Source organism: Molothrus aeneus, chromosome 6, assembly GCF_037042795.1.
Source record: "Molothrus aeneus isolate 106 chromosome 6, BPBGC_Maene_1.0, whole genome shotgun sequence".
Classification (NCBI taxonomy): domain Eukaryota; kingdom Metazoa; phylum Chordata; class Aves; order Passeriformes; family Icteridae; genus Molothrus; species Molothrus aeneus.
Window position 1 is genome coordinate 3,940,206 of NC_089651.1, and position 21,998 is coordinate 3,962,203.

The 21,998-nt window shown below is 40.2% G+C and overlaps 1 protein-coding gene across 1 annotated transcript in view; it reads right to left on the reverse strand.

Moving 5' to 3' along the window:
- Positions 1 to 1,170: 1,170 nt before the first annotated feature.
- SPON1 (spondin 1) overlaps positions 1,171 to 21,998 on the reverse strand; it is a 186,362-nt gene continuing 165,534 nt past the window's right edge. The window contains exons 8-16 of the mRNA XM_066551448.1: positions 13,333 to 13,534; positions 12,356 to 12,496; positions 11,944 to 12,019; positions 11,318 to 11,500; positions 9,775 to 9,945; positions 8,559 to 8,726; positions 7,509 to 7,673; positions 6,001 to 6,264; positions 1,171 to 4,866 (exon numbers count right to left, since the gene is read on the reverse strand). Of these exons, the coding sequence (XP_066407545.1) occupies positions 4,703 to 4,866; positions 6,001 to 6,264; positions 7,509 to 7,673; positions 8,559 to 8,726; positions 9,775 to 9,945; positions 11,318 to 11,500; positions 11,944 to 12,019; positions 12,356 to 12,496; positions 13,333 to 13,534 (1,534 nt within the window). The 3' untranslated portion in view covers positions 1,171 to 4,702. The remainder of the gene's footprint in view (positions 4,867 to 6,000; positions 6,265 to 7,508; positions 7,674 to 8,558; positions 8,727 to 9,774; positions 9,946 to 11,317; positions 11,501 to 11,943; positions 12,020 to 12,355; positions 12,497 to 13,332; positions 13,535 to 21,998) is intronic.

The following is a 21,998-nucleotide window of genomic DNA, read 5'->3' on the forward strand; positions in this document are numbered from 1 at the left end:
CTTCATGGGTTTGGGTGATGTTTTGTAATTGGACAGCAAAGTCCACATTGCAAGCTTCGAGTGATTAGTTATTGGGTTAAAAGGGAAAATAATCTAGGTGTCCTTTCATAATTGGGTAGTTTAGCCTCAAAAGACCTTGTAACAAGAGATTGTTGCTGATGAAAGTCTGCAGAACTCACAGCTGTGAGGCTGTAACATTGATAAGAAACAATAAACACCTGAGTCTGAACGTGAACTATCCTCTCAGGTGTCTTCAATCCAGACCCAAGAGAGGCAGAAAAAGGAAGCAGAGAACCCACAAATCTATGGCATAAATTGTTCTGTCTTTTGGGAAGTAGGAGAGACAGAACTAACACCACTCAGCTCAACAGAATTGCTTTGTTTTGCCCAACACCACGTGAAGTGGATGAGTCCCAGCGTTGAAAGTGATGCAATAAAAATATTAAATGGGTTTGCATGTGGAGCAAAGACCACTAAAGTGCCTTAAACATGGTAGTGAGGAGTTTAGGGATTTTAGCATATTTCAGTTACTACCTCCAGCCTCCCCTCAGCCTGGTTACAATTCAGTTTTAGGCTAGAGGGGTTTTTGTGAACACGCTGGTTGCTTTTAGCTGGCAGCAAATGTTACAGACAATTGGATTTTTAGAGCAGCAGCATTGCTGTGTTGCTTCCCTCACCTCCAAAATTTCAGGGTAATTTTCAGTGGCACACTCAGACCCACAGTGTCCCAAACCAGTTTTCCAGTAGCACAAAAGATCAGTGGAAAGTTTCACAAAATCTCAGGCTTTTTGAGAGCTTATTTTTAATGATTTTTTTCCTTTCATGTACCACCAGGCTTTAAAATGTGTTCTTTTAAATAGTTTCTCTTTTATTAAAAACCGACAACAGCAACAAAACCCACATGAGAGTAATACACAAATACATAATGTGATGTTCCTAAGTTACCCTGTGATTTCAAAAGAACAACAAAGTATTTGACAAAGACCTTGATGCAAACAACTTCCGAGTAGAAAGAATGACGGGTTCTAATAAAATCCACTCACTCCTGATATCCTGTGACCTTGAACAGGAGTAAAATGTAAATAAGAACATGACTTGACTCATATTAATAAATGTTTTTTTGGTGTTCATAATCATATAAGTTGAACAGAATCTCATACAAGTGTAAAATTCATAGTAAAGATGTCTTTATTCCAAAATAATAATAATAATAATAATTATAATTATAATAATAATGTGTTAGGCAGACAGCTACAAAACATCTACACAAGACTTTGGTAAGAAATGTTCATGGTAGCTTTTTTCATAATTCCACAGCAAACAAAAACAACAAAGGAAATCTAAAAATGCAATCAAACAAATTTGTTTAACTCATGTGTCGCACAAACAGAGTCCTACTGTACATTTGTTAAGCCCCTAACATTTTTATTATGTGTAAAGATTCTATCCTTGTATATTAAAAAAAAAGGTACTGACAATGCTAGGATCTGGTAGTTGAGGTCTACAAAACTGGTGTGACATCTGTGCTTTGAGTTCAGCAGGATTATTCAGGACATCAGAACAATAACAGTTCTTATTTTTATTGACTGATAACCTGTGCCTATTACACTACTAGAAAGTTTACAGTAACAATGCAAGATTTCTACATATATCAGAGCTTTCTCTTTTTTTGTTCTGAATAGAAAATCAACCTCTTTTTTTTTTTTTTATTTCCTTAGTTTGTTTTTGTTTGTGTTTATTTTTTTATACAAAATGTAACAAGCCGAAATGTTTCTCATGTATCAAGTTAGAAGAAAGACAAGAGATCTGTAAAACGTTTTGACAGAAAAACAAGTGTGAAGAGCTGAACAGAAGCAGGAGTGGTCACACATTTCTGACTCGGTGCAATTACCTTGTCATTTCATCTGTTAACAAGGTGGGGAAAAAAGCAATTTGCAACATTCAGAACTTTAATGAGCCTAAGAGAAATGACTGGAAATCACACTGAACAGCCTTCTAAAGAGAGAGAGAAAAAAAGAAAGGATCTGGAGAATCAAATTAGTAAAAAGCACAGGGAAAGGAATGCCAGATTGTTTCAATGGACAATTTTGTGGGGAAGTTCAGAAAGGTGTTGTATGTTTTCTGTAAGTGTATTTGCACTATGTGGCCTTTGGGCCTTTGGCAAAGGGACTATTTAGTAGACAAAACAGCTTGATGAACTGGAACAAATGTGAAAATGAAAATACAACACTGGGTTTCATTGATTATTTGCTGAAACAGGAATGGTTTTGCAAGATAATCTTGGACAAGTGGTTGATGAGATATATCTGGTTCCTGAACTCAGCACGTTTTTTCCATTCAGGAGAAACTTCTTCTGTTCCCTCTGCCCCAGGCTCACAGGTTCTTCAAAGCCTTTAAAAGCACTCTCCCACTCATTTTATGGCCCGAGATTACTTTTCTGAGTGAATGGACTCATTCAGCTGGGACACTTTCTGTCAGCTCAGCCAGAGATGTGGCCCTGCCCTGGCATTGATCATTGTGGCTTTTCTCTGCAGTTTCTTTACCCAAAATATGCTCAGATGGTCACTCCTCCAGCACCTATATCACTCCACTGGTTTTTTTTTCATTGGGTTTTCTTTATTTTTGGTCATACAAGTGAAATGTAAGGTCCTAAATGCACTACTGAGGGACAGTCTTGCTGCTATGCTGTCATGGCAGTGCTGTAGAAACATAAACTGCACGATTTTTGAACAGGCACAAGGAGGCAAACTATCTGAATTAATATTATTAAGTGAGCCAAGCTGTGCAAAAAGGAAAATGTTTGGTTTTAGCATTAAACTTTGTTGTATTCTTTTTTTCTCCTGGTTTGGTTGGCTATGGGTGTGCACCCATTTCATTTAGCAGCAGCAAGAGAGGGCTCACACTGCCCTTGGTTCTATTATTTCCCTGGCCTTTCCCTAACTCCAAATCTGCAGAAAGCAGTAAAATATCTTGAGAGCATGTAGGATGTGATGGCTGTGGAAATCCTGAGTAGCCCTTGCAGTGTTCAGTGGAGAATTGCTGATGAACAGTCCCACAATTAATGCCACCAGCCCAATGAGCCTGTTCAGGTACAGAGGATCCCCAGGGTGGTAGTGGTGGTGGGGAAGATGAACAGCTCAGAGGGCTCTGGGGCACAGCAATATTTAAAACCCAGCTGTCAGGTCCTCAGGGTAGTGACCAAGTGTTAAGGGAGTGAGTAAATTACTTAAGGCTGGTTTAGAGACCGTTAAAAAAAAAAATTCTCTCCATTCATTTCTCTCAAGCTTAAGCGTGGGCATCAACAATCTTTATTTTCAGTGCACTGCTCTTACTTCAGAAGAGACATAGGGGGATGCTGCCTTTCCTGGACCAAGAGGTAACACATCACCTTCCCCTCTTAATGTTAGATTATTACAGGAAAATAGAATTGCAGGAAAAGATTGTATTCCAATAGCAAGTGGGACCCAAGGGTCTCCCTGGTTACACCTGACTCTGTGTGGGAATGAGAGCTAAACTCTGCAGGAGATGCGGTAAAATAGCAAATAGAAGAGTGAGGAGGTATTTCATCATCTCAGGCAGTTTTTTAATCACTTAAGTAGTCAGGGAGGGCATTTAACCTGGCTAGGAAATGCACAAATGGGTAATTCTCACAAATTTAGTAATTTTTAGATTACCCTATGCTCTGAGTAAAAAAAAGACATAAATGACACTGCTGTAAATGTATTCTTGTGCCACTCTATAATCAGGGGTTTTTTTAAGACTGTCATTGTTCCTTTCAGAGGCTCATTTCAGTTTTAAGGAATGCATGAGAGCTTGGCTCACCTTTTCTCTACCTTTCTTGTTTTATTATAAACCTGTCTCCCTCTTCTCCTGTGAATAAAATCCTTGTGAAACTGAATCTAATTTTTTTGTGTCCCTTACATGGAAGACATCCTGTGACACAGCTGTTGCAACCCTCTGGAGCAATTTCTACTAGTTCTGTGTCCATTTTGAAAGGCAATGGACTGTACACATATTATGATATTTGCATGTTTTCTTTATGTGCTCTCTTGACTGTGATTGTGTGGTGGTCAGACATCACTGTTGAGCAAGAAAAATTATTTCTTTTTTAAGTTTTGAAGAAAAAAAGACCTTCTTTCATGGACCACAGCATCCATGTGAAGAAAAGTGTTTAGATTATTATAATAATAATTATAATAACTATCAGCTTAACCCAATAGTGTAAAAAGATAAACATGCATCTTTAATGTTATTGAACCAGCATTACTGACATTACTCCTTGGCATAGTTGTGTAATCACAGAGGCACTGCTTTGGATTTTCAAAATCAAATCTAGAGAGAAATCCTCCCACAGATGAAACTTCCTGTCACTTTAACTTAGTTTTGTTAATATGCATGCAGCCCATGTCTTTACAAGTGGTATTTCTCTATGGCTATTCCATGTCCACAGATGTGTCTGTATTTTAGTTAAATAACTCACTGCATTAAGGGCTGGCTGGAGTAACAAAGCCTTACTCTCAGCATAAATCCATGAGGAAATATTTATAAAATATTTTTCTTGCACCAGCAAGACTAAAAAGCAAACCACACTGCAAAAATGAAAACTAATATACACTTTATATTTTGTTGTTGTTTTAAAAAAACAAACCAAGGTTGACTTTCCATTTAGCTCAGAGTGCATCACTTGGAACCTTGTGTTTTGTTAACAAGGATGGACATTACATGCTCTTAGCTCCTTTTTGTCTTTGCAGCTGGTAAACTGAGTGCTTTTGGACCTCTTCTTCACCATCATGTAGCGCTCCTGAATTCCACCTCCACAGAGTGTAGAACATTCTGTCCAAGCAGTCCATGGTTTCATCCTACAAACTGAAAAAAAATAAGTGATTTGGTTAAGTTTTTAGTAGTAGAACTGCCTGCTAAATATAAATAACCAAGTTGCATCTTTCAAACACTGAACAAAGTACAAGAAATTTAATAGTTACATTTAAAAAGACAGATAAAATGATGAAATGGTTAAATGTCAGACAAGCATAAGCCACAACTTAGCAGTAATTCCTACCCAGATAATGTTAATTATACCACAAGATACGTTTTGTTGATTTGAGGAATCAGTACTTGATGATACTGTCCCCATTGGAAAAGCAGTTTGAGCAGATCTCCTGGAGCAGCCTGAGTCTGAATCAGACTGCTGAGGTGGAAATGAGTTCAGTTTTGAAATTCTGCATCAGATCCAGGAACAAGTATTTTAACTGTTTGAAGCTAGCAGGATGTAAAGATTGCCACCCAGATTTGCAGAAACTGCAATCAGTCCTTTGCCAGGTGTAAAGTTTAAAGTTTTTCACACTTTTGTGTGGAGTAGCTGAAATATTTTTAGTGCTGGGACATGGACAGATGTGGGCCTTTCTCCATGTGCCCTGAGCTTAGGCTGGGTGATTTTGGTGATGGGCAAGCACTGAAAGTGGCTGTGTTTTATTGACTGAAGTGCTGAAGGTGCTCTCACAGAATGTGCTGGAGCTGCTCACAAACTCCTGTCGGTGCCTCAGGTTTCAGCTTTTCTATTTTTCACATTCTGTGCTGCTTTAGTGTGTGGGCCTGAGCTTCACATCAGGGGATGGTGAGCTCTGTGCACAGAGCAGGGAGACAAAACAATTCCTGCTCCAGCTGGGCACCAAGGACAAATGATCCCAATCTCAGCCCAAGAGCACAAACCCCGTGGGCTGGAGAGAGAAAAACAAGCAGGGTGGGACTGCAGGGGCTAAAGCTGGAATGGGACAATGAACTGCAAGATGCAAATGGAGCAGAACTGATCCAAGGGAGAGACCCCGGGAGCGCTGGTGCATTTTGGGGCCATTTTGGGTTGTGCTGCCCAAGGTGGATCCATGGAGGCCTCTTAATAAATCCCTACTTTATTATTTACCTCTGTCCAGCCTCTCCTCTAGCTCAGCCTTCACAAGGCACCACTGTCTTGCAGAAAACCACAAAAAGTGGTTTGACACTCACCTGGATATTGCTCACTATCTAAACTCTTCCTTGCTTGTTCGCTTCTCCTTTTCTCCCGGGCCTCCTTCCAGCGCCTTTTTTCCATCCCTGCTCCCCTCAGGCACTTCCTCACCCTGCACTTGCTGCGCTGCACGGTCTCAGGGCAGGCTGCTCCCCCAAACTGGGGCTCTATTTTAATCATCCTTGTCCTGATCATGTGGCCCTTGCCACAGGAGGTGTTGCACTCCGACCACTGGGACCACTCTGTCAGCTCGCAGTGGATGGCTGCAGGGAGGAAGAAACACACAAAAAAATGACACCCAATCCACAGAAACACACAGATGTGCCTGATGAACATTTGCACCCCAACTACACGGATTCTGCTTAACCCTCCAATCTTCTCAGCAATTTGGAGGCTGCATGTCAGAATTTTCTGAGTCCATTTCTAGCACAAGTGTTATTTGACACACTCTTCGATTTCTTCTTCAAGAGTGGTGCTGGCAGATCACTAAAATTACAAAGAACATATAAATAATTCTCCTGTGCCTTCTTCAATTTTCCCACCCATCTGTCTGTTTTGTAATGAAAAGCTGCTGAAAATTGAGTTATATTTAAAAATAATTTGCTACCTCTGAGATCTGAGTCTTGCTTTGCTGGCAGTGTTATGCAATAAGCCACATTCACTAATACCATTATATCTTAAAAGTCTTCATCTTTCAGCACTGCTTAACACTTACAGCCCCAGTGAATAAAAATCAAAATGATATTTCATATTATTTAAGAAAAGCTGAATGAGCAATTACAGTGTAAAAGCCCTTTTAACCAATAATTTCTGTGAAAAATAATGTAATTTGTGATAAAACCTCACAAACCAGCTGGAAACAGGATGCTAAAGGCAATCATATCTCATTCATTCAGCAGTGCCTTAGGCTATCACACTTCACAAAGACTGCAAAGCAACCAGAAATTTGCTGTACCCAAGAAGTGGGGGATTTTAATGAAATAAGGTAAAAAAGTCTCTGCAGCTGCCTCCACACCATCCAGTAGCAGGTTGCAGAATGATACCATTCAGAGGTGTATCAAAGGTGGAGAAAGCCTCTTTTGTGCTCTTTCTGAGCTGAAAGAATCCCACAGGTGATTTCAGCTCTTCTTTCCTTCTTTCCTGGCACACTGTCTGCATTTGAGTGATAAACCAGGTTTTATAATTCTGACTTATTTCCTACTGGGGAGTTGCCTGGAGCTGCAGCGTGTCAAACATGCAGAGCTGTATTCTCATGAAAATATAATAATAAGCATGGGGTGATGTAGGGCAAGCTGAATTTAAGGCACAGTCATATTTCGGCTCTCAGCTGCTGACAGTGTATGATAATTATGATGATAACAATAATAATAAATAAAATTTTTTAAACAATGCATGCTCGATACCCCGCCTGTTTAAGAAGTGATGCTGAGAAGTGGTGATGGAGGTTTGATCCATAGATTTTGACACATAATTAGCCTCCCTTTCCCAGGGAATTCTCCAAACTTACGGCATTCTGGCAGCATGCATTTCTCTGCTTGCTCCAGCTCCTCGTTGCAGTCTCCCAGCTCAGCAGCAGATTTCAGCATCCTCTGCCTGGTTCTCATCCCCTTCCCACAGGTTACACTGCAGTCACTCCACTCAGACCAGGGAGACAGCAGGCAGGGGATGGTATCTGGTAGGAAATAAAAATGCAATAATTATCTTATTATTAACAATTTATTCCTATAAATAAAATATGAAGGTATACACTTTGAAAATAATACAAGAGGAAAAGGTGCTATGTTTCATCTGTCATCAGCCAATTATACTTTCTTGTCACAAGCTGAATGGTGCTGCTGAAGAAGTTCAGAAAACTTCATATTAAATTGAAAGGTTTGCTTGATTTAAATATCTTTGCTATCTTTTCCTGTATCTAAGTCATATCTGCTAGATCTCAGTGCATCTGGGGAATAAATAGTTTAAGGAGCTATGTTTCAATCACAACTCCTGTAAAAAAAAAAACCAAAACAAAAGGATTGTTGCAGTGAATAGAACTGGAAGTCAACTTAATTTAGTCTAACAAGTGAAGTTTCCATATCTAATCTACCAAAAAATATTTTTAAAATTATCTCTGATGAAAATGTAACATTTCATAAGAAATTAATAGTGACAGTAAGGGTGTGGCTGGCCCATTGCACAAAAGAAACACCTCAATTTCTGAAATTTTCAGGGGTTAAAAGGGGAGGGCACTGTTTCATGTGTTCTATTCTAGCCTTATGGCCAAATATACCTCATATTGCATAACTTAAGAGTTGTTTAGGTATGGCTTGCTGATACAGACACCTCTGTGTGGGTCATACAGCAACAGGACACCACTGAACATTTTTTATTGAAGCTCTCATCCTGATACTGAATGTGCTAATTAATGCACAGTGCCTAAGATTTTCCTCCCAATTTTAGGGAGGACAAGGAAAAGCAGCATTGCTCCTGCTTTAGCTGTGTTCTTTGTGTGCTGGGGCAGTGTGGCAGAAATGATGTTTGTTTTCAGAGCAGGGGAGAGGAGCTCCTGGGCACTCACGGCACTCGGGCATCATGCACTTCTCTGCCTCTGTGGTTTCTGCCTTGCACATGGATCCATCAGCAGGAGTCATCTTGATCATCCTGTGCCTTCTCTTCATGCCTGTGCCACAGCTGGCGCTGCACTCGTCCCACTCACCCCACTCTGTGACCAGGCAGCTGCTGGGAGCTGTTCAAAGCGGGCAGAGAACATTGCTCATCAGTATCACAGCATCAGCTCAGGTGGGAGGGACCCCCAAGGACCATGGAGTCCAGCTGCTGGCCCGGCACAGGGTCATCCCCAAGAGTCACATCATGTCCCTGGGAGTGTTGTCCAAACCCTTCTTGAAGTGAGGTTGGTGCTGTGACCACTTCCCTGGGGACCCTGTTTCAGCGCCCAGATTTTTTCTGATATTTAAACCAAACCTCCCCTGACACAGCTTCAGGCCATTCCCTTGGCTCCTGTCACTGTCACACAGAGCAGAGATCAGTGCCTGCCCCTCCTCTTCCCTTTATGAGGAATTTGTAACTGCACTGAGGTTTCCCCTCAGTCTCCTCTCCTCCAGGCTGAACAAACCCAGTGCCCCCAGCCACCCCTCTCATGGCTTCTCCTCTGGAACCTTTACCACCCTAGTGGCCTCCTTTGGACACTCTAATGGCTCAATAACTTTTTTTCCATTTGGCATCCAAAACTGCCCCAGCACTCAAGGTGTGGCTGCCCCAGCTCAGAGCAGAGTGGGACAATCCCCTCCCTTGCCCTGCTGTGATGCTGTGCCTGATGTCCCCAGCACAGGGATGTCCCTTCTGGCTCCAGGGCACTGCTGGCTCACATTCAGCTTGCCAAGGACCCCCAGGTCCCCTTGCCTGGTGCTGCTTTCCATCCCCTCATTCCCCAGTCTGTCTGTACATCCAGGGTTGCCCACCCCAGGTGCAGAATCCAGCACCTTCCCTTGTTGAACTTCATGTGGTTGGTGATTGCAGAGTTCCTCAATTTGCTGAGGTCCCTCTGCAGGGCCTCCCTGCTTTTGAGGGAGTCAGCAGCTCCTCCCAGTTTTGAATCATCTGGGAATTTGCTTTGTATCCCTTCCTATCTTGCCTCCAAGTCATTAATTAAGGTATTGAAGAACACAGGACCTAAGATGGAGCTCTGTGGGACCCCAGTAAGACCCATATAAAAAACTATTTGGGCAGTGTTCCTGCTATTGGCTGGATTTTATGAGGCTGAATGAAGTACTTACAGCATTCTTCATTTACAATACACTTCTCAGTCTCCTCAGTGGGCACTTTGCACATGGAGCCATCCTCAGGGAACTGCTTTACATATCTCTCCCTGGATCTTGTCCCCATCCCACAGGAGACGCTGCAGGGGGACCAGGTGATCCAGTCAGACATCATGCAGGTGGAGCCATCTGGAACACAGAGAGTACTCAGGGGTGGGGATTGATCAATCTGGTGCCCCCAGCCAGGGAATAATGTGCTCTGACTCCATGGTTCAGGAGGCTGAACAATTGCTTTATTAAGCTATGCTATATTACACTACTACTATACTAAATTACATACTAAAGAGATACTATAATAAAGAATACTAAAGAAAAACCCATGACTGTCTGGAGACAGCCAGGACATAGCTTTGACCCAGTTGGTAAATCAGCAGAATCCAATTAACAAATCACTTTTGGTAAACAATCTCCATAACACATTCCACATGTGCTGAACAACAGGCGCGGCGAATAGAGATAACAATTGTTTTCTCTTCTCTGAGCTTCTCACTGCCTTTCCCAGGAAAAAATCCTGGGAGAGAGTCATGCCTGCTGCTCTCTGTGTAAAGAGCTGAGGCCACAGGGATTGACAGAGTTGCTGCCCAGTTGTGTGCAGCATCCCTCCTATGCTGCCTTTCCCACTGTCCTCTCCTCCATCCTGATGGAATGCATGGAATAGAAGCCTCTCTGAGTCCCTTGGGGAGAAAAAGAAATGCAGGGTTTGAATAAGAACCTCTAGAGAAGCTGAAATATATTAAGCCACATAGACATGAAATAAAAGTATAAGTTTTAGTTTTAAGTAAATAGAAATATATCCTAAGTGCCTTAAGAGACTGTGCTAGCTAGTAAAAGGCCCTAAAGCCTAGTTTAAAGTTCAGTAAATTAGCCTCAGGCATAACAAAAACATAGCAGAACATTGCTTTTCTAGATAGAATAGATGGAAATATCCAGGTAAATAGATAAAATTATGTACAAAGATTTGGGTAAGAACTGTCACCACTTTCACACATTAGAATAGTGTAAAAAATGTTTTAGAGTTGTGTTTTTAGCTGATTGGATAATTTATTAATAAAACTCCTGTACTGGGGTGCAAAGAGGGAAGATGAAAGGAAGCAAGAAGAAGAAAAAAGAGCTGCTGCAGGTGTTTCTGCTCTGGACTTTATGCCAGAAAACTTTTAGCACAGACTTTAACTCTCTGAACTCTTGCCTTCGAAACCGATGTATTCATGCAAGAAACAACTTTACTACACCCAAAAACTGCTCCTGTCTCTTTGAAGACCCAAGACTCACGAAACCTCCACAGCATCCCTCACTCCTCTCCTTCATAATTCTGTGCACTTCATGCCCTGGCACAGCTGAGTTGCAGAATTCACCACAGACAGCTGCCATTCGTGTTCTTCAGCAATTTTCTCTTGGCCACCACAACCCAAGCCATACTACAGCAACTGACATCCCTGAGAACTTTAAAACAGAAGCAAGCTCCACAAGGCATTCTTCTCCTCCACCTTCCACTCCTGGTTACCTTCATCACTGCAGCCTGGGCCCATGCAGGGCTGGAAGTCTTGGGTGTCTGGGCAGGGCACACTGAGGTCCAGCTGAGCTTTGAGCATTCTCTGCCTCATTCTCTTGCCCTTTTCACAGGTAGAGGAGCTGCAGGCTGACCATGGGGACCAGTTTGAGTATATGCAAGTCTCAGGGGTGTCATCTGAAAAGTAAGGAAAGGCATTGGATGTTAAAAATGGTCTTCCATTTTCTTCCTTTTTCTTGGTTGATGATTGCTTTTGATTGCTTCAGATTCCAATAGAATACATTATTTCCTTCTGCATTCTATCCTCTCCATTTTAGCCCAGAATAAAAAAAATTCTAACTGCCAACTTTCTTTTAAAAAAAAAAATTATTTGAACCCCAAAATCTTCTCTCTTTTATTGCCTGCATTGTTATTGTCATCTCCTAGATATACATGCAATTTCTTTTCTGTACAAGGGAGAGCTAATAGAAGAGACCAGAAGAGATGAAAACCTAAATCACTGTTTGACAGTGAGTGGAATTTTTGTTCCTAAGTCAGTTTTGTATCTTATCTACAAGTGACAGCAGAGAATGGAACAAAATATAAATAATTAGTAGTGCACAAACTAATTTCAAACGTACCTTCTTCTTTTTCCTCTGGTGCTAGATCTGCCACGATATCATCTATGTTATCAGGAACGATATTGCACTGCTCCCCCTGCAAAAAAAAAATGATTGTGAACACTGAGGAGAGGAAACGCATCCATGAGGGGTTAAACCAGTACACTGTGAGACACTGTTGTGTCTGCAGCACCTTTTTCTCTTTGAATTCCTAGGTGTACATAAAGAAAATCCTCGATTAAGCAGATGCAACAATTGCCAGAATTAGGAGAACTAACACCTTAAGACAGTTTCAATTTTTTCTGCCATTATCTTTGCTGTGGGTAGGGTAAGGAGTGTAGATTTGGAGGGAAGGTGGAGAAAGAATGGATAGGGTTTTTTGTTTACAAAGTGGATTTTTCTTGCTTGAAAATTTTGCTTATATGTATTTTACCTTTCGTGCAATTCTCTCAATGACAACTCTGGCCACCAGCTTGATAGATCCTCCTTCTGGATCATAAAATGGGCTTTGAGGATGATCTAAGCTTGTAAGAGGCCTGATCTTCTCCTGAGGCACTGTAGGTTTGTTAGGAGACTGCAATCAAAAAGCAAAAAATGTTTTAAAAGAAACTAATAGTTAATCTACAGAAATTAAAACTTCTCTCAAGTGCTAAACTGTAAAATTCCATTGTGAGGTGAACTTGGTACACTCATATTTACTGGTATGGGGATTTTTTTGTTTTGTTTTTGTTTTGGGTTTTTTTCTTTGTTTGGGTGGTTTTGTTGTTGTTGGTTTTGCTGTTGTTGGTTTGCTCTGCTTTGCTGAAAGAAATAGTTGAAGCTTCCTGTGCCAAACAGAACAGTTGGCATTGGGTTGAAACAGCCTAAAACTGGAGCTGATGATGGCACTGCTTTGGTCTGCACAAAAGGGCACCCAAAGGCTCGGTTGTGACCAAAGCCCTCTGTTTATGCAATAGGCAAATTTAACAGGTGAACATAAATGAGAAATTCTTTCCTGTGCTGTGACCGAGCCCTGGGAAAGACTGCCCAGAGTGGGTGCAGAGCCTCCCTTACTGGGGCTATTCAAGAGCTGTACAGAATCCTATAACCTGCTCTAGGATCACCCTGCTTAAACAGGGAGATTGGACCAGATTGGACTCACTGTCTTCCTTCCAACCTTACCCATCCTGTCCTTCTGTGGTAAAAACACCCCAGGTGGATGTCACATCATCCCACGTGAGTGCTAATGCTGAAGGAGCTCAGGCAACGCCACCGGCAGTGAGGTGTAGTTAACATCTCTTTAAACAAATAGTCTTTCATTTTAAGAAAAATTTGAGTAAAAAGCATAAAGGCATTACCATGGATCAAACTGCTTTCCTACTGCACTGCTCTGAAGGGATAATTTGGATAAATGACAGGTAGAGCCCAAACCTCGTAGGTGACACCACTGTCGGTGCCGGCATCCCAGGGGATCAAATCCTGTACCACCTTCTGGACCCAGCCACAGTCCTTGGTGCAGAGATCCTCGGCAGAGAGCCCCACGTTCCAGTCGGGGCTGGGGCCCAGCATGGTCAGGAAGGACATCAGGTGCCGGTGGCGATCCACGGAAAACTCAGCAGAGGGAGCAGCTCTCCTGCAAATGCGGGAAAAGAGCATCAATGACCCAGCCAGAGGGAACTGAACCGAGAAAGCTGCAGCATCACCCAAGGAGTGATTGCACTTCAATACATAAAAGAGATAATAGCGTGGGAAATGGATTTGTAGAGAATTTTTAAAGTTTGACAGAAGGTTTACATAATGTGTATTTGTATGCAAACCTTGAGATGAGAAACGTTGATTTAGAAATGTTACAGAATAGGATAGACATTGTTGAGAGAGAAATGGAACTAGAAACAAGTTTTAAAGATGATGAAAGTTTATTTTTAAGTGAACAGAGAGAGGGAATTGTGGGAATCCACAAAATCAGAGGGTTTTGGGAAAGCTGCAAAAGGCAGGCCTCAGAGACAGCAGAGCTGTGATTAGAGCTGAGCAGCAGCCATGAGATTGGTCAGCAGAAAAATTATTTAAAAAGTAGAAAAGCAAGGACAAATAGAACAATGGTCTGTGTATTAACGCTGGTCTAGAATAACTCCCTAAGCTACAGAAAAGTTTATCTAGCGAGATATTAGGAAGGTTAAAGCTTAATAATGGAGCTCTGTGCATTGTGTTTTAAGGCTTACAAGCAGGTATTGTATTCGAAATAAGCAAGCATTGTTTTAACCAAAGGTACGTGTGCTTATAGTGATTAGATAGAACTACTGTCAATGTGCTTTTGCTTTGTGTGATTGGGCAAAAAACTTATAAAGTGAGTTGTAACATTAAGTTCTTGGTCTGCTGCCTGGGATGTGAGCTGCTGGCATCTTCCCATTGTCATAACCATGGAATGAGAGCGATGCTGGAAAATCAAACAGCTCAAGGCACGTTCCCAGCAGTCCTGTCCCATTTGTGATTTGTACAGAGACCCTGGCTGGCAATAAGATACTTTAAAGAAATAGAATTATGAAAGATATATTGTAGTAGGATTTATTTAGGTAATTTTAGATTGTTAGTTTCAAGGTATTTATAGTATGGTGTGGTAAAAGTTGATAGGTTAAGAAATTTATTTAGGTAATTATTAGGTTATTATTTAGGTAATTTTAGATTGTTAGTTTCAAGGTATTTATAGTATGGTGTGGTAAAAGTTGATAGGTTAAGAAATGCTTGTAATGTAATTAGGAAATAGTTTTTGATTGTGATAATAAATATGTATTGTATATGAATTATAATATTTGTATTGTCCTACCTTTCACATGAGACTAAAAATAGAATAAAAGTTTTTAAAACACCCCTCAGTTGCCCCATCTCTAGGTCAGAAAAGAACTTAATTCGACAACATAGAAATACAGAGCTGCAGTAGTGTGCTTATGCATTAGTGGGATAATAAAAATATCTGTCAAAACACTTGCAAAAATTAGGGCTAAAATGGCAGAGAAATACCTTGATTTTTCGGTTACTTTTTACCCCTGCCCCCAAAGCCAATATGAGTTTCAATGCCAAAAGTTCTTGGAAGGGCTACTGTGTGTGCAGAACTCATTAATAGAGTTGGAATGCTCCTGGGAATGAGAGATGAGGGTTACTGCCAGCCCTGGAGGGCTCAGCCAAGACTTGGCAGATGCTGGGGTGGGTGTGAGAGCTCCTCTGCTCATCCCACATTCCCTGGGGAGGGAATCTGCTGCATCAGCCCAGGCTCTGCCCTGCTGACAGCAGCTCCCACATCCCAGTGAAATAAAACCATTCCAGTGGCAATGAAACCAGCCCTGGCTGGAGATGAGGAGCTGGAACCCCTCAGGGCGTTTTTCTCGTGAGCAACAACAAATGCAGAATTATTTAAAATATTATTTTGCTAATTCTGTTCTAAATTCTGGTCTGATGTCAAAGAAAATTTTCCCCAGCTACAGGACTTGGGTTCATAGAGTCAAGTCAAGGTTTTGTTGGTTTCTTTTCTTTTCAGTTTTATGCCAAAATACACTGGTTCAGAGTATCTCCAGACTACATTTATTTTAAATGTGAGAGTTTTTACAGTCTTATTTATCCTTCTTTTTTTTAGCTAGGTAACCAATAATAATGCCCCTGCATGCTTAAGAGTGCACAGACACTGCTCTACTGTAGTCATAAAGAGTTTATTCTTCCTATAAATGCTTATAAAAGTGTCGTATTTATTTGTGGGGGCTTTTTTCTGGCTCAAAGCACTCTTAGTACATTAAGAAAACCAGAACTGCTCAAAGACAATGATTTTTCAGTAGCTATCATGAAGTTTCAAAAGATATCTAAAAGTTAGCATGTTTAGTTCTTCAGTAGGCAAGTTAAGAAGAATTTGCTAAAATGTAAAATGTTCTGGCCACTTCTGTTCCAGAGTCTTTAGAAGTTGTTTCTGTCTTACTGTGTAAATTATCTTATGTTGAATTAAAGACTCTGAGCAGAAGACTTGCTAAGTATTTGATGTCATTAATCCTGCCTTTCCCAGAAAGAAATGCAAATTACGTCTTTTTTTTTTCCATTAGAGATAGAAGTCTGATTTCAGTTTGTCTAATGCAAAGTCATAAAATAATGAATGACAGTATCAACTTCCCTCAGTGAATGCAGTATCCTGATATATTTGTCAAGCACAGAGTTGTGATTAGTCTTAAAAAGCCTATTAACTGACTTCAAGTAGCTAAAGGATTTACTGCATTACAAGGGTTTCTTAGAATTCCCTATAGGAACTCTATATTTCAAACAGGGTAAGCAATACCCTGTAAAAATATCAGAGAGATGTGTGTTTGTGTAGCTGATGTTTAGATGGAGAATATGTCTAACATGGACATGGCAGAACATCATACTCATCATGATGTTAATTTAAATAAAAATATGTTTGTATTTAAATTATATCTATTATTCATTGCAATATTATTATTTAGTATTAGTTATATTTATTTTTATATTATATATTATTTATATTTAAATAATAGTATTATTTAAATTATAACTATCAGTGTTGAAATTCTGTTAAGGAACACTTCAGGGTGAGATTCACTCTGTCTCCAAGACTTTGGATGTGTAAGCTTGAGCCTGCCATAATTTTCCAATTCAGAGCAGTTTGCCAAAATCACCTATCTCCTGCTCCTTTGTTAGGGCAGGTAGATAATGTTATGGTCATTTTATCCTGCTACAAGTTAAGAAAGAAAATAAAAAAATCATAGAGGACAAATGGAGGCTTCTTCTCTCTCCTCTCCCTCTCCCTCTCCCTGTCCCTGTCCCTGTCCCTCTCCCTCTTCCTCTTCTCCCTCCACTCCTGTGCAGACATTTTCCAAATGCAAGCAAATTTGACAAATTCTTGTAAGGAGTATGGATACTAACTTGAACAACAGTTGTTTAATGTTTCCCAACATCCAAAATCCAGAGTCCTTCCTGAGTTGCTGTAATTGAAGGGAAATGGGCTGATTCAAGGCACCACCCATAATTTCTGCCCACATGTAGGGATAGGCACAGACTGGGCTAATACAACAGAAAACTCTGGGGGCTTTTTTCAGCTTTTGAATAATCTGACAAATTTCAGCCCTTTCCAGTCTCCACATGAATGACAGATTGATGAAGCTGGCAGGAGCCTCAATTCTTCCTGCATCCCTCAGCAACACATCTGGCTCAAATGCCCTAAGACTGCACTGTGGATCTCCATGAAGGAAACCAGTGCAAAAATTTATTCAGTACACCCCAAACCCAACTTTTTTTTTTCATTTTTCTATCATCAACACCTTGGATAAAATAGGAATTCAGATCATATTTTTCCTCTCTCAAAATTTTAGAAGGTGTTCTGCAACAGGTTGAGCATGTCTGGTAAAGCCCACAGGAAAGCCTGAAGTGTAAATAACTTGTCAATTTTCTGCAAGAGACAAATGTGTTCCTTTTCCTTCCCCTGCACAAATAAATGCTTAAAACCAGTGGCAAATGAGAGTTAGAGAGCAAATGCTGACCATTAGGAAAGTGCCAGGTGAGAGCCCTGAGAGCCCCAGGGGGCAGGGGAGCCCTGCTTTCCCTGGCTGAAGCAGGCAGTGATTTTCTACTGTGAGCAGCCTGGTGGCAATTCCTGTCACACAGCACAGAGTGAGGCAAGTCCCAGGTCCCAGGCAGCATCTTGCATCCTAATGCTTTCCATTTCCTTTATTTCTATCCAATTTTATTTCTGTTAGCATCTCCAGCTACAGGGATGCCATATAGTGAGCAGTGTAGGAAAATGGTCTTCTTTTTTTCCTCCCCATTTTTGTGTTTCTGTTTTGGACTGTGGGTTTTTTATTTTTTTTTCTTTTTTTTACTTTTTTTTTTTTCCCTTTTAAGGCTGAAAGAGCACAAACATGATTTTGCTTCACAAGTTTTCTCCCTAAGTGACAACCTAGCTGCGATCACTGCTGGGGATGGGGGTTAAGGAAGTCTTTGACAAACCATCAGATAACTCAGCTTGCTGCAAGACACGTTTTTGAGTGTTGAATCAATATTGTTGTGTTCTACTGAGGTCCATGAGAAAGGGAAGAGAGCAGGCATAAGGAAGGTGGCTGTGTAGAGTTGCTGAATAAAAATAGCAAAAATAATACTTGGCAGAATAAAACTTTGTGGTTACTTTTGGTTTGATATTTGATTAGCAAAATAAAAGAAGCCAGTAAAAGAAGCAAAAGGTAGCCTAAGCATATACTCTTTTTTCTTTTTTTTTTTTGAGGTAATAAGACCATTTATAGGGTCTTGAGATTTTATAGGGTCTTGAGATTTTACCCCCTTTTGAAATTAAATTCTAATTCAGGCAGTATTATAGATTTTATGCACAGGGAAAAAATCTGATATATACCATGGATTGAAGAACTATATGGAGAGTAAGGTTGTTGGAAATAGCTTACACCTCTCCAGATTTTTTCACAGAGCTGTGTTAAGGTACAATCACCCTAACCCCATTCTTAGGAGTTTATAAAACCATTCTTAAATTTATTAGAGGGTACCAGGATCTGATTTCACTTCTGCCCAGGATGGTGCAGTTGCCTTTTCAAATAGGAAGAAAAAAGTGGAAACACAGAAACTATTCTAAGTCTGATCAGAGGCAGGGGGTTGAAAGCACTGTGGACCACATTGCCACTGCTTTCATCTCAGTGGTCCCGATGATCAGAAAAGAGTTTATTTTTTTTTAAATTAAGAGTTTAGCTGATTGCAGGACCATGAAAACTGAGTATTTTCAGAAATACCAAATGAACTTTCCATTCTACCCCTAGTAAGTAAAAGTAGTATCCTTCTTTTTTTAGAGACTTGTACTGCATCACAGCTACAATTTCCAGGAGGAACATTCCTATTTATTCATCTTTAGAACCTTTTGCTATTGATACAAATAACACTGTGAGCATGGAAGCAAACTTCCCACCCTTGAACTTCCTACCAGCAGCACTTACACAACACCTCTTTTATTGAATGAACTTTAAAGTCAGAATATCCTGAAAAGTGAAGTAGCTTCAAAGAAAAGAAAGGAACAGAATTAAGATCCCAAACTGAATGGAAAACATCCTTAGAAGTCTGCAACTAACAGAGCATATTAGATGAGATGTTTAGATGTTGTATTACTGAGAAAACCATTTATGAAGTGATGGAAATGACTGTTCCTGCATGGACAACAAACTTCTATGCACAGGGACCAACACCTGACCATAAACCCAGAGTTTCAGGTTTGTCCTGTCACCCCAGGACAAGGTTGCACAGGAGGAAGATGAGGAGAATCTTGAGTTCTGAATAAATGAATGGCAGGTAAGCACTTTAGCTATTGAGTAATTTAAACATGTGTATGTTCCCAAAGGGCTAGGGAAAGGAAAGCTACAATAACATGAGCACTGAATCAATGAAATATGATTGATATCCACATAAAAAGTTGCAAAGCACATTATGTCAACCTGTTGGTTTCTATGAGCATCAAACCAAAGGAGGTGAGAGGAGGAGCTTGGCTATTTTATTTCATAGGGAAAGAATGCAGAAAGACATAAAACTTCTTATAAATCTAGCACACAAAAATCCCTACATAATAACCTCAAACCTTGCTGTGTGTCAGCTTTTAAACTGAGAATGTTGCTGCAACCAGTTAAAAGGGGTGGATATGGTATTGCATATTGAACTTGGGGATTATATCATGACCACTGGCATTTAAACCATGCATCAGAACAAATGCTGTCCTAAAATATCAATTATCTGAGGGTTTTTAGAAAGCATTACAAAAGGAAGAGACTTTGTGCACACATGCATTTCAGGCATTTTCATATTGTCCTATAAGCATGCCTGGATTGCTACTGTACATAATAATGATATATTTTCTCTTTAACATATCAGCTATTTGATTTAATACTTTCCTTCATCGATGGGCATACCTTGGTGATGTGATTAACAAATGTGAGCAGGATTTCTACACTGCAAGAAAACCTTGGGTACCTCAAGTTAGAACTGCAGCTTCTGAAACTGAGGATTTTTTGGTGTCTTCTTTGCAGTTTGTCACAAACAAGGTGTGTGGTTATGGTGCTGGCAATATTTACTCCTGCTTAGAAGAGCTTTGTGCCCCTTCTTAGATTATTTACTGTGCATTTACAATCAAACCACGTTTCAGGAGTCACTGGACAGATTCAGGAAATTTCTCTTTGTTTTTCCCAGGAGCTTTGGGGCTACAAATTGTCTGCCTGGAGTAATTACAGCTGTGTTTACACAGGAAATCCCAGTGTTGCAAGAGCACTGTTGCTGTGCATCTGCCTCCTTTCTCACCTGGCCGGTCTGCAGACCCTGCCTGGCCTGAGAAGCAGCAGAGGCAGAGCAGCCTGAAATCATCCCAGCCTGAGACCTGGTCCTCTCCACCCCCCTTAACAGCATCAGATAAACAGCACAGACCTATTTATGATCTGGTTAGCAATGAACTCTGATTTGCCACCAGCTTAACTCATTATGAGTATTAGACTACAGCAAAGATCTCCTTTTAACATAAGATACCATTCCAATCCATACTATTGATGGTGTCTTTAACAAATGACACCATCAATACTATTGACTGGAATAGATGAAAAAATGTGGATACTCCTTCAAAATCCTTTAAAGAATTTGAAAGTAATACTGTCCTACTTCCCAAAACCATTTAATTTGCAAATATCCTAAGATGAGAATAGCCTTTTGACCGTCTCCAGTCCCAGTGTAACCTCTTAATTAATAAATGCACATTCCAGTTCATCCAGCATCCCTCTCCATCCAACATGCACATCCCTTTTGGTGTCTGGAGATGGGAACTGGAGTAAATGTTTAATTACCATTTCATTAATAACAAAGTGCAAAGGGGTACCAATTAGCAGGTTGGAATTTTGCAAGCAGAGTTGTGCTCACCAGAAATTGAAGTGGCAAATCATGGCAGTTACTGAGTGAGTATTTCCACAGGAATGAGGAGGCAGAATCAGTGAGTACACGTGCAACTGCAGGGAAATGATGCTGACGTGATTGCTCACTATATTATAAAGGGAAATTATTTGGCTCAAGGAAAGACAGCAGATGGTTGGGAAATAATCATAAAACTGTAACTACCAATGGGAGGAACATGTAGAGAAAGAAAAAAGGCAAGGGGATGAGATGTTTGCAGAATGGGATGAGGAAGTTGGATTTATCTAGATGGCCTTTAATTTCCATGAACAATGAGAATAATGTTCTTGCAGAGATTGTTCTGAGTTAATTCTTTTCTATGTTTTAACACTCAACTTTTTTCCTTGCCTAGTGACATTTGAATTTTAAGTAGAAAGTAAATGGTGATAGAAAATGGAGCTGCCATATGTGCTTGCTCTGACAAAAAAAAAGATCTATACAATTTTTTTTTCTTTTCCAACAAACACATATGTTTTTACCTAGAACTCTTTTTTCCTTGAGATTGGATTTTATGAATTTCTTAACGTGGGTGTCAGACCATCTGTCAGACAATGAAGTTTCCCTAGGTCTCAGTAATACCCTTAAAAGACCATTCTTTTCTATAAGTGTGATGTAGTTTTTGGATTTTTTAGTCAACAAATGTATATAAAGTTATATAAATGTATATCAAGCTATATAAATGTATATAACTCTAAATGGCACTCAGCTGACAAGGATTCAGGTAACAGGGTACTTCACAATAGCATGGGAATGGATGCCATGAGAGGCAGAAATTTGTTGCCTTGAGCTGCTAAAAGACAACTCAGCAGAGATTTGTCCTGATGTCTGGGAAAAAATAAGAGACTGAGTTATCTTCTCATTTAAATGGACCTCTGTAAAGAGCATTAAAATAGAGCAACCAAGTTTTGAGTGTTGGGTTCACTCATTCCTGTCAAGTTCCTGAAGTAAGAATAAAATGGAAATTCAGATGATTAAAGATTTTATCTTACATTAATTATCCAAATATATACATGCACTTTGAGCCCAATCTCACCCTGTCTCACATAAAAATGCCTGTTATTCTATATGGATTTTTAAGATATGTATTATCGCTGAGATATATCTTCTGAGATTTTTGGTGTCACAAATATATCTAC